Source organism: Nyctibius grandis, chromosome 25 (genome assembly GCF_013368605.1).
Source record: "Nyctibius grandis isolate bNycGra1 chromosome 25, bNycGra1.pri, whole genome shotgun sequence".
In the NCBI taxonomy this organism is placed as follows: domain Eukaryota; kingdom Metazoa; phylum Chordata; class Aves; order Nyctibiiformes; family Nyctibiidae; genus Nyctibius; species Nyctibius grandis.
This window is the reverse complement of record NC_090682.1, coordinates 5,627,527-5,639,235: the sequence shown is the minus strand read 5'-3', so window position 1 is coordinate 5,639,235 and position 11,709 is coordinate 5,627,527. Positions and strand designations below refer to the sequence as shown.

General features: G+C 43.3%; 1 protein-coding gene across 1 annotated transcript; it reads right to left on the bottom strand.

The window, feature by feature from the left end:
• Positions 1-221: 221 nt before the first annotated feature.
• Positions 222-10,647, bottom strand: LAYN (layilin). The gene is made up of 10 exons (XM_068418148.1): positions 10,434-10,647; positions 10,024-10,044; positions 9,855-9,940; positions 5,414-5,558; positions 4,032-4,055; positions 2,881-3,178; positions 2,379-2,536; positions 1,971-2,009; positions 1,302-1,404; positions 222-584 (listed from the first exon to the last, which is right to left on the bottom strand). The coding sequence occupies exons 1-10, from the start codon at positions 10,645-10,647 to the stop codon at positions 227-229; spliced, it is 1,446 nt and encodes a 481-aa protein (XP_068274249.1). The 3' UTR covers positions 222-226.
• Between the last annotated feature and the right edge of the window lie 1,062 nt (positions 10,648-11,709).

The following is an 11,709-nucleotide window of genomic DNA, read 5'->3' as shown; positions in this document are numbered from 1 at the left end:
CTGGGGCAAAAGGGGGCTTGATGCAAAGCAAAAGATATACATTCTTTTCAGTTTAGATCTTTAAAAACCCATATTCTTTCAAAAAATAGAAGAATATAGGGACAATGCAAAACCAGGATAAGCATCACATATAATATTATTAAAACAAGTGCATAGGTAGGTCAGGTTAACTTGTATTGATATTCACTTTGTCATCCATATTCCAGGCTTTTTTTTGTCCATTTCCTTAATATCCATAAATGTCATTCTCCACCCAGGCCGATTCCTTGCTCCTCCCCACACGATCTCCACACAGCTCATAGATATCATTGGTCACAAAGCCACTTTCAGTGCTGGCCAATGTCACAAAGCCACTCGTTGATGTATTCATTGCCATATCATCATAATCCCTGGAGAGGCTGTCAAGCATCTTATCTTCCTGTGTACGGAAGGAAGAATTCTTAGTGTCAGGCCTGGTTCCAGCCAGATCCGCTTCTGATTGCTTCTTGATTACTTTGTAAATATCCAGATTTGGACTGTTCCTCCTGGGGTTAGACAGCCATGCATCTTCCTCCTTTGGGCTTGCATCTATTCGCTCCTGCCTCCTTATGGATGGAGGAAAGAGGACAAGTCACAATATGCTTTTTTACAGAGGCAAATACAAAACAATACCACACCTCTCTGACAGTAATTTAATGATGCCTCTTGAGGAAAGCTGGCGCTCAGAGCCTGGACTCAGGATGACATTTTTATTACTTGCCATTCCAGGTGTGTGGCAGCAGGCTGCACACCTAGGGTAGCCCCATGGCAGGACCTGCTGAGGTATCCCTTGCACCCTGCTGCCAGCTGAGGTAGCAAAACTCTGACACTGATACTCCCAAAACCATTGCCAGCATCCCCACCAGAGGTACTGTGCACACAGGGAAAGCAAGGAGAGGAAATTGGTAAATGTTATTTGCTCCAAATGTATATCCTTTTATTTCTATTACTATGTTTTTCACTTTTGAAGGGGATCTTCCGATAATTCAGATCTTTTATTTAATAAGAAAACTTAAGTGCTAATACTTCAAAATCATCATCTTGTTTTACACTATTCCCTAACTACTGTATGTCTGTGAACATAATAAAATGGCATAATGTGATTTACTTAAAATTTTACTTCACAAGTAACTCAGCCTGGAGCATCCATGTCACTTTTTAAACATTTACTTGGCTGAAAGCAGTCCTCTCCAGAGCATCTTACGGGATTCTGAAGCTAGCTGTAAAATGATTGCCAGGACAAGATATCACAGGTTCACTTGTTACACAAAAATGTCACTTACCTCTTTGCAAAAAGCCAGAAACAGAAGATGGCTGTAATGATCATCAGGAGAAGCAGCACAGGAATACTGGGAATAAGGATGTAGGCAAGACTCTGAACAGGTTCTAGGGGTAAAAATGAGATTCCGGCTTTTATTCACTTCCAGTTGCATTTGACATGCACAGAACTTCATGCACAGAACATAACAGTTGCAAAAGGCAGCATCATCACACCTCAATGGGCTTCTAGTCTTGTTCATAATCTAGCAGTATATACTTCTTCTCAAAGGCAGCAAGTCTAACAGAGACCAATCATCGAGTTAAGCAGGTTAAAGTAAAATAAGCTCACATCTTCAAGGTAAGGAACCAACAAGCCTCACTGTCTCACAGTAAGGCGGCAACGGTAGCGCAAGTTAATGAGATATGGTGCCTTTTATAAGCTTAGGAACCCCCAGCCAAAAGGTTTCAGAGAGCAAAATGTATTTTATGATCTGTGAATTCGTAGCGGGGAAGACAGTGTGGTAAGAAGAAATTGAAAGTTTTTCATAGTTAATAGTAGACTTATAAACAAAACATTAACAAAATAAATTTTCAGTCTTTGAGTGTCCTTGACAATGAAGGTAACAGAGAGTATTTCTACTGAAAGTTAGCATATCATTAAAAAAAGCCCCAAACAAATATCTGTAACTTACCTCTTTGAGAATTCTCTATTGGAGCATTTGTTGGCTTCTCTAAAAGAAAAAAAAGATATGCACAATTTCCTCATGAGCTTGAGTAGGGAGACCAAGTGTACTGAATATAGTCTAATAACATGAGCACCCTTCTTCAGTGTTCTCTCCCTCTGGCCCCATTTTAGATCTCAAATACTTTACAAAAATCCTCTGAGAATACATATAAGTCACAAGGCAAGTAGCTACAGATATTTGATACTGAGATTGTTTTCCCCAGGACTTGTATAAATTTAAAGATTATCTGTCTCCCACCAGAACTTTCCAGTAAAGCTCAGAAAGGGTTTCCCTATCTGTTCCTGCAATCTCCTCATACCTCCTTTTGGGGACTGGGAGCAGGTTGGTTTCTAAAGCTACAGAACGACTCATTACCAAGAGAATATTTGCAAATGAAGTTATTTTTCATGTTGCATCTGTCATCGTTCCATTGAAACATGTAAGGACCTCCGACACCTGGTGGGGCAGATGGCTGGTGGTACATCACAACACAGATTTCACTCCCACAGGATGGCTCATCTACATACCAGTTCCTAAGAAAATACAAGAAACATGTCAAGGAAGACTTGATGTCGCTTTCCACCTCCTTTTAGCAATCAAAAATTATCAATCTAGCCCAAGCTAGACACTCTAGGTATCTTACATAGAGCAACAAAGAGAGAGCAGGGTGTCTAGAGGGTAATTTGTTTACCCCTTACATCTGGATGGGATGAATTGCTCTCTGGAGACACTACCAGTCCTCAGTGACTGCAGAAGGAAGAGAGATGACAGCTGGGACAATACTGCTTGATTCTTTTGAAAGAATCCTTTCTGACTGCTAAAGGCAGGTGACAGTCCCTGACCAGGTTGCTTCCCAGTCTCACTCACGCGTACCTACCGGAACTTGGATGAGCTGCCATCTGACCAGGAGTAGAGGTTCTGACACTCTGTACTATTGTCTACCTCCTCCTTTTTCCTCCTAAGCCCTATCCAAAAATCTCCATCAGAAGCTAAGAGACTGTCAATAAGTTTTTCAATCAGTCTTTGCTCTCCTTCCGTTTCAATAGTGACTAGATGGCCACCATCAGCTCTGCAGGCAAGGTGTGCTTCTTCATAGCTGATCCTGCGTGAAGCATCATGAAAATAAACTATTTTGTAGCATGGTTGCTGTGTTCCACCCCGGCAAACTGTCTGTCCTGCAGAAATGGAAAGAAACCTGTTACAGAACTATGCCTATTAGTATCAAAAGTGAATGCTTTTAAAAAATATTATTATTTTTAAGGAATTTAAATGGCTAAAATTAGAGATCCCCTTACACAAGCAGAGATAACAATAATTTATCTTCTGAGGTATGTGTAATAGTTTCATGGAGTATATACTGCAGTGTATCAAGAGGTGTTCACACAGGCCAATTGTAAGCATTGCTCTGCACTGCAATGTTATTGACTGCCCAGGAAGTAAACGATGTCTGTTTTCAGACTGTCATAAGCCAAGGACTTTCTCATGCATGAAGCAGCATGGCTTATTTTGATTACAAGGACAGTAAAGATCAAAGTGAAAAGAGACATAATCTAAAATTATGCACTTGTATATTTCTCAGCACAAGAGTCCCAATATTTAGACTGTGGAAACAAACGGTTTTGTTTTACTCAGTAAATATTTCTTTTCAAACACACTGGCAGACACAATCTGCTAACCTACACGTTTTTACAGAAGAGAAACATTTAGCAACATTTCTAATGTACTGAGAACAAATGGGATGTGAGGACAGGTCATTATAAACCCCTCCACAGGATATATGCTGGCTTTTCTTTATTCTTACATGTTCCTGCATGGTCACTCTAAGAGTGGGAATTTAAACACCTTTCGTGCTGGAATTTTTGAACAGTTAAGTACTGAGAATCGCAGAGTCTGCTAACATTTTACACAGAAATGAAAACTGGCTGTACTGCCAAAGCAGTATTTAAAAGCACATCTCTAGGCATAACCTGTGTTTCTCTCGGTAACTTAACCCTCATGCAGGCCTAGTGAAAAAGGCAAAATCCTTACCTCTTCTGAGGGATATGTCCACTGCTACTGGGAAAGACATAAGAAAAACACAGATGGCACATTGTTATTAAAAAATTGCAGCAACTGTCTAGAAATAGTGTCACAAACTGCACTTGGGTTCTTTTCTGATACATGAATGCTTTTTTTTCCCATTAATTGGCAGAAAATCTCTGTCTTACCAGCCAAACTTGCCACTGCTTTCAGCTAAGGAAAAATTTATTGTAGTTGATCACTGTCTAGACTTCATTACTAGTTAGGTTTCCAAATATAGCTTAGGTAACAGAGGACAATTGGATATCTAGCTTTAACCAATGCTGAAAGCGTTCCTTGTGTTTTCCCCTTATCTCCTCATTGCCTACATGGGATCTGCCTCAAAGCCTGTGGACTTCAGTGAGCCTTGGTAATGCAACACTAGGGATGCGTCAATTATACTGAGAAGTAAAGAATTCATGAAAAGAAATACATCTCCAGCCCCACAGCTGAGCCCTCTAACACACAGAAGTCCCACTGCAGACAAGAGCATGGCAGAATTAAAAATTTATTTATAGATATAATTAAACTATTTGCCTTATGTTGGAATAACATGAACATTTCACAGGTGACAGTGGAATATACTTTCTGCTGAATAAACCAACCTATAAAGTCAGGCAGAAACTTCCCCCAGACTGGCTATTCTGTGCCCTAAAATCAGATTAGACTACCTAGTTTCAGCACTACATCCAAAAATACTGCTGGTCCAACCCTGAGCTGCCATATATCTATTCCTATGAAAGGCAACTAAATAGGCGACATTTCTTTGCACAAAACCAGGACAGACTGATAATCAAAAGCGAATTTGTAGAGGAAGAGCAAGACAACCTAGGGTTGGCTGGAAAGTCATCCAGGCCGGTAATTACCACCGAGGGTTGGATGACAAGAGTAGTTCTGTTAGCCAGGGCAGCATTTAACATTCCTAGAACCGAGGCAGAAATGCAGCAGAGAGAACAGAAGCATTTCTCGTCGGAAGAGGAATATGAAACTGGACTATTGGCATGTCCCCTTCATGACCAGGGATGCTCCCACCCAACGCGAAGGATGTGGAGGTCTCCCAGGGCAGGGCTAGCTCCCGCTAGAAGGGAAAAACTACTGCACAAGGTAGTGCACGCAAATCCCTTGCCTATGTCGCAACGGCTGCCCCGGGCAGCCAAACCCTCCCAGCGCAAGAGAGGAGCGGCCGCCGGAGCCGGCGTGCCCACTTGGGGCAGGGGACGAGCCTCGCCCGGGCTGCGAGCCCCGTGTCCGGCACCCCGTGTCCGGCACGCCGCGCTCCCCGGTCCCCTCAGCCCCGAGCTCACTCCGCGGAGCGGGGCAGGCGCAGGGACCGCCGCCCCGGGCCCCCTTACCGCTAAGCAGCCGTGTCGCCGCAGCCCAGCCCAGCGCGGCGGCGCACAGGGCCGCGGCCGCCAGCATCGTCCCCCGCTCCGCCGGCTGCGCTGGGCGCCCGCCTGGCTGCACCGCCCGGCGCCGTGCGAGTGGCCCGCGGCCCCGCTGCCGGGCGAGAAGGGAGGGAGCGGGGAGGAGCCGTGGCATCCCCCCTCCTTCCCCGGGCTCCGGGCCAGGCTCAGCCCCGGCGCGGGGAGGAGGCGGCGGCGGCAAAGACCCCCAGCCAAAGCCCGGGGACGGGACCCGCCTCCCTCGCTGCACATCTCTGCTCCGGAGGCATCTGCCTCTCCCGCTCCGGGGCACACGCTAAGCCCGCACCTCTCCCTGATGTCCCCGTTCTCAACTATCCCCTCTGCCACACTTCAGACACCTCATGGCTGCTGCATGTTTCCCCCCGCTCCAGCTTTACAACTTCCCTGTCCCACACATAACCGACAAGGCGTAAGCACAGCAGACATCTCCATCCATCGCAACGTATGAGTGACAGAAACCACACCTGCAGTCCCTGACACCAAAGGCTGACCCTCCCCATACTGATGTGCAGCTGCCTGTAAGAAACTGCTTCAAGACTGAAAACAGAACATGGGAACTTTGTGTCAAACGTTAATAAATGCTGACCCTGCTTCCTGGTGGCTAGGAAGCTGGTGCGCACCTGTTTCCGGGAACACCAGCTCTCCAGCTAAGATTTTAGCAGCTCGTCCTCTATGAGATTTTGCAGGTTGCAGAAAGGGGCAGAGCACCAAAATGAATAAATATAGGAGCTTTAAGAGCTACAGTTTCTGCTCAGATACTAACAGCCTTTGTCAGTTTTGATCTTTGGTTTATGTAGATGAGAAAACAGCTCTTTTCTAAAAAGAGAGACACTTATTAATTATCACTAGCTCATTCTAAACTTACCATTTATCCTGGAAGACAGCTTCATACAGACACTGAAACAAAAGATTAGCAATAGTAAAGAGTTTGGGGTTATTAATGTGCTAATATGGTACCTGAGTAGTCCAGAGTATAAAACTGAAATGAGTTACTGTGTCAGAAGGAAGAAGACTCGTGTTTTGTTTCAGGCCTAACTTTAATGCATAGAATTTGAACAAAGCAGATATACTTGGCTGAACATTTTAATACACTTTGAGAAGAGGGAGTACTTAATATGAACCAATGAAAAGCTTAAATAAGGAGGAAGAAAAAAGGAGGCTTTTATGTCTAAAATGAATACGTAATTTCTGAAAGTATCCTTTGAAATCTTGTTTTCCACGTTACTTCTCAAATCACTACACTTATCAGTTTTACAATTTCAGTTCTACTCTCTACAATTGAGTAAGGAAATTATATTAATTAGGATATGTAGTTCTTCGGAAGGACAGATGTTTAACCTCATATGAGGTAAAAAATCATCTATCTCTGCTTTGTATCTTGTGAATTACAACTGAAGGAAAAAAGTGCCTTAATATAATACAGACCTCTTATTCTTGAGTTTTCTTCTCCTGATAAACATCCGGCCAGGCCAAGCAAAGCCATTATAAATCAGTAAAGCTAGAGTTCACTACTGATAATAATAAAAAACCCTAAATTGAGTTCTTCCTTTTATTGCTCAAATTTAGTTTATGAGAGCTTTTTAGGGAGCAGAGCATGGGAAACCTGCAGACAGTTCAATAACTTTGTTATAAACTGAGTTTTAGTGTTTCAGTGGAAATAAACCTAGAGACAACAATGAAAAAAATCAAAGCAACTAACAATGGACAGGCTGTAAAGATTCATTTTGCATATTAAACTGAGAAATTTAGGTACTTACACATAGTTGTGTTAAAATCCGTTTAATTTAAATAACCGAGGTCCTTTTGTTATGTATCTCTATATAGAATACAGGGACTTCAGCAAAGTGCTGCCACAGTCCTCACTGCCATTCTGACAGCACTATAGTCACTTCTTCTGCTGATTTTCCCTTCTCAGTCCCAAGTTCTTTTAGTTTTCAAGATTCCACACTTTCTCATAGTTGCCCTGTTCTCTGTCTGCCTCTGCCAGTGAGGTCAGCTTCAGTTCCTTTCTGCTCCTCCCACAAGCATCTCCACATTTTCTGTGAAAAAGTTGATGTACTAAGTACTTCAATTTCTCTTCCTGAGGTCCTGAAAACACACCACTTGGGACAGCAACCTTCTCTTCCTAGATTTACATGAGGTTTGAAATAATCATTCTTTCCTCAAACCAGAAGCAATCACTTCAAATGTCAAGACGAATATACATACTAAAATTAACAAATACTGTTCTGTAGCATCTTGAGGTTATAAAATTGGGATAATTCAGGACTCACATATGCATAATGACTCATTACAGAAACCTTTTAATCTGAGAGGTGCAACCAGAGATAACTTCTGTCTTCAGTATGCATCTTTGGATTTAGCCAGTCTCTGCTACTCTGTAGAAGTGATTTAAACCCCTGATAATTTCAAAGATGATAGAATTTAGTCCAGTTTTGAACTACGGAACATTTAATGACTCTTTTCAATCAAGGATACCGGGCTCTACAAGAAAAGAAGTACACATCCTAGAACTTGTTAAAGCTCCTCTCTTTATAGAGTTGGAAGAAAAAATAATTTCCTAGGGGACATGCTGGAGGAACAGAATGTCTGAATCAAGTCTGCAGTCTGGATTTGAACAGTAAATGACACCTATGACTGATAATAATGTGAACATTATTCTTATTTCATTCAGTGCATTAATTTTAATTTTATTAGACTTATGTGGGGCTTATAGTATGTCCTGTAGTTGTATAAAGTAATTTACTCATTGGAATTAATCAGTCATCTTTATGGCTGCCAGATGCCCAAAGCTGCAAAACCTTGCTATCATCTCTTGTTACTGAATTTTAAAAAAATGAACAGAAGACTCAGGCTGTTGCTAGCTTCAGCCAGAATTCAGAAAGAAGGCTAATTGATGATAATGGATGAGATGCATTTTGGAATTATTAATTGGAAAAGGAGGATTGCTGACTTGCAGGAAAGACTTGCAGACCTCAGCACCTTTCTGCACCTCTTGCAGATTGCTCTCATCTGGCCTGCTTCCCAAATATAGGCTAGAGGCTTTTCAGTAAAAATGTGGAACATTTTACTAAAATGAGAAAAAAAATAGTATAATTACAGAGTCAGGCTGAAAACATTATTACAGTATTTAACACTAGTTGTCTTAGTTTCCATTACTTGTGTGAATTGTATTCATGGTATATACGTGGAACACTAATTCACCAGTTAGATTAATAGGGGCTTCAGTAGAAGTTTATATCAGTGTCTCAACAGCAAGCACAACTGTTGTCTGCATCTTCTTTTTCTTGGCAAAGCAGTAGGAGAAACCCCAAGCTCTGTATACTTGGTCCAATCCCACTGTTTTGCAGGAGATGAACCTCAGTGATCTGGATACCACGTCACTTATTTTGCTTCTTTTCATGGCCAATTTAATGCTTGAGTCACTGCATAAACGTATGTATACCTCATAGCATGCTAAATTTTATTGATCCTATCCACCGATTACAGACTACAGGAACCGTTAACTAAAGTGCTGAGTGGACGGTTGCACACCAGATTGATGTTAGCTTTTGTAAAACTCCACTAAGTCAGAAGGCTCTGCATAGCCCAGAAGGTTCCAACCTGAAAGGCGCTACAACATCCCAGTTACGCCTTCCTTTGGAAAGACAGCATCATCTATAAACTCAGTTTTGATGTTGTTTGCTAAAATCTACAGTTGGTTCTGCAGCTAAGTAGTTTCTACAAAATTTGAAACGGCTTGGTCTAGCAGTTCTTGAATTACACCTCTCTAAAAATATCAACTAAACCTGTCCCTGAGTGACAGGCTAAGGCAGAAGCATTTATATGGAAGCTGATTAATAACCGCCCACTACCGAATTTCCCGCATCTCTCACTCAATGAACTCTTGGCACTAGCTGCTGCTGGGCACAGGCTAATGGAGAAGATCTATTAATAACTAAGACAAGTAAGAAATAAACTGGTGCTTTGAGCTGTGCTTCAATCTCTCTATGCCAGGATTTTGTGTGTGAAAGTGCCTGCAGCACTTGTGTTTTTTTTCCCCAAAAATTTATCCACTTTCAAATCTGGGCACTCTCAGTTGGCTGCATTTAGATAATAAATCAGAACAGACATTATGTGCTTACTATGAAGAAATTAAGAACGCACCCTGCTACTTTCAGCCCTGCCCCAAGCCAGCGTGACCCAATTGGCATAAGTTTAAGCTAACCATCAAGAAATGGGCTGCATCATGCAAACCACACAGCAGGCCAGGTCCAGGCGATTTTCATTACTGTTCATCATGTCATTTTCAAAGTTCTAGTATTCCACTAAATGACACATGGTGAATAGAAATATTTATGAAAAAAGAGTTGGGGTCAGTGGTTCTTACCTGATGAAGATATTTTTCTTTTACTTTAGTTTTCTCCAAGTTTTGTGCTTCTGAGAGTCTCTCTTTCTCACTGTTTTTCTCACTTTCTAAATAAGACAAATGAGAGGCAAATGAGCAAGTGCTCCCACTACCACCATCCTTCACAGAGGGCAACTGAACCGTAGTGTACTTTGGGGCCGTTCAGAAAGTTAGTGATCCCAGTGTCTGGATCCCAAGACTGTAGGTATCAGCTGAAATATCTCAGTCGTGCGCACTAGGGGCTGTGGCTCTTCTGTCATCAGAGCTTATTGGCACGCGTCATTCCTGAGAATTAATTCCTCCTAGAAACCTAGGCAACAAAATTTTAGCAACCTGAGGGCACGCAGTACTTCATACTTACTTCCAGAAAGCCGTGGGCCCTGGAGAGCAGTACTTATCTCTGGAAAATAAAAATCACATTAAGGGTGCCTGGGAAGACGGAGGGGGGCCCCAGGAGGAGCATGAGGCCCCAGGTGAGGTGCGGAACTCAGAGACGTGTGCGGCCCCACAGACGGTGTAGGGCTGCAGGCAGGGCCTCCTCATGCGACAGAGTCTCCTCATGGGGCAGGGCACCCTCATGTCGCAGGGTGGCAGGGCCTAGACAGGACTTGAGCAGTGGCAGGAGCATGGCTGAGGTCCAGAAGGTGCTGGCGAACACCACACTGTCTGGGCTCGAGCCAGCAAAGACAAGGGGCCTATCAGGCGCCATCGGCTGCTGTCCTGGCTCTGTCCCTGTGGTGCTGCATAGGGCTGTGTCCCAGTGTCCCCTCTCCATGAGGTGGGCCTGCCCAGCTCAGCCTGTCTGCTCCTGCCCTGTGGCCACGAGGAAGCAAGAGGACGGCCACAGGGCAGGCCTGGTGCTGCCTGTGCCACTGACATGTCCCTGTCACTGGCGCCTGCTGCAGTAGGCCGTGACCTCTGCTGGGGCCCTTCCCTTTTCCCTGCCATCACTGGTGTCTGGGTGCCAGGAGGGAGGACTGCAGTGAAGGTGTGAAGCCACCTCAGAGGGGACACAGCAGCACAGACATGCCCGGGGAGCCTGGACCCGGGTGCACGGTAAGGGACACGCTGCCTGTCACAGTAAACGTGGAAGACTGGAAGGCTGACCACATTGTACATGTGTGAAGACACATTTCAAGTGTCTTCAGGCCACTTTCACTCCAGCCTACCCTCGGGCCTCTCTGTGAACAACATTTACTCAACAAGAGTAAATGGAGGTAAATGTGAAAACAGCGGCCCTAGACAAATGTAAGGCTGAGATGAGCACAATCAGAATGGGAGCTGATGTCTGCAAATTTTGGGATTAAAAAAACCTTTCCATTTGTTCTCATGGTTTTTAGTATCCTGTATGCAAAACAGTTGTGAATGAAGTGTATATCACAGTAAGGTGCAGTTAAATTGGCTTGACAAACGCACTGATGTCTCTTGCATGTGTGACAGGCAATCTGGTACATTTTGCTTGTTTTATTTCACTGCCTTGCCTGTCTATTACATGCTTCTGCAAAGAGGTTAGTCCCTCTGCCTTGTGTTGTCAAAATTCCCGTGCATCTGATTTCCATTGAGATATCTTCCAAACCTTTTTACCTGGCTGTGTGGCTAGTGATTGTTACTTTTGGCAATCATCTAACTACACTGCCTAGTAACTAGGCTGATGTAAGAGACAGTTCTCTTTCAACTCCTACCTTGGTCAAAACTGGGGTTTTGTTAAAATAAAAAACTCTTAGAGAGGCTCTATCACTATTAAGTATTTTCTCCATTATTAAAACTCTTGAACGTTAACCAAAGTGGTCAGAGTAAAAAACATTTATAACATGTGGTGAGTTTAATATTTAATCAT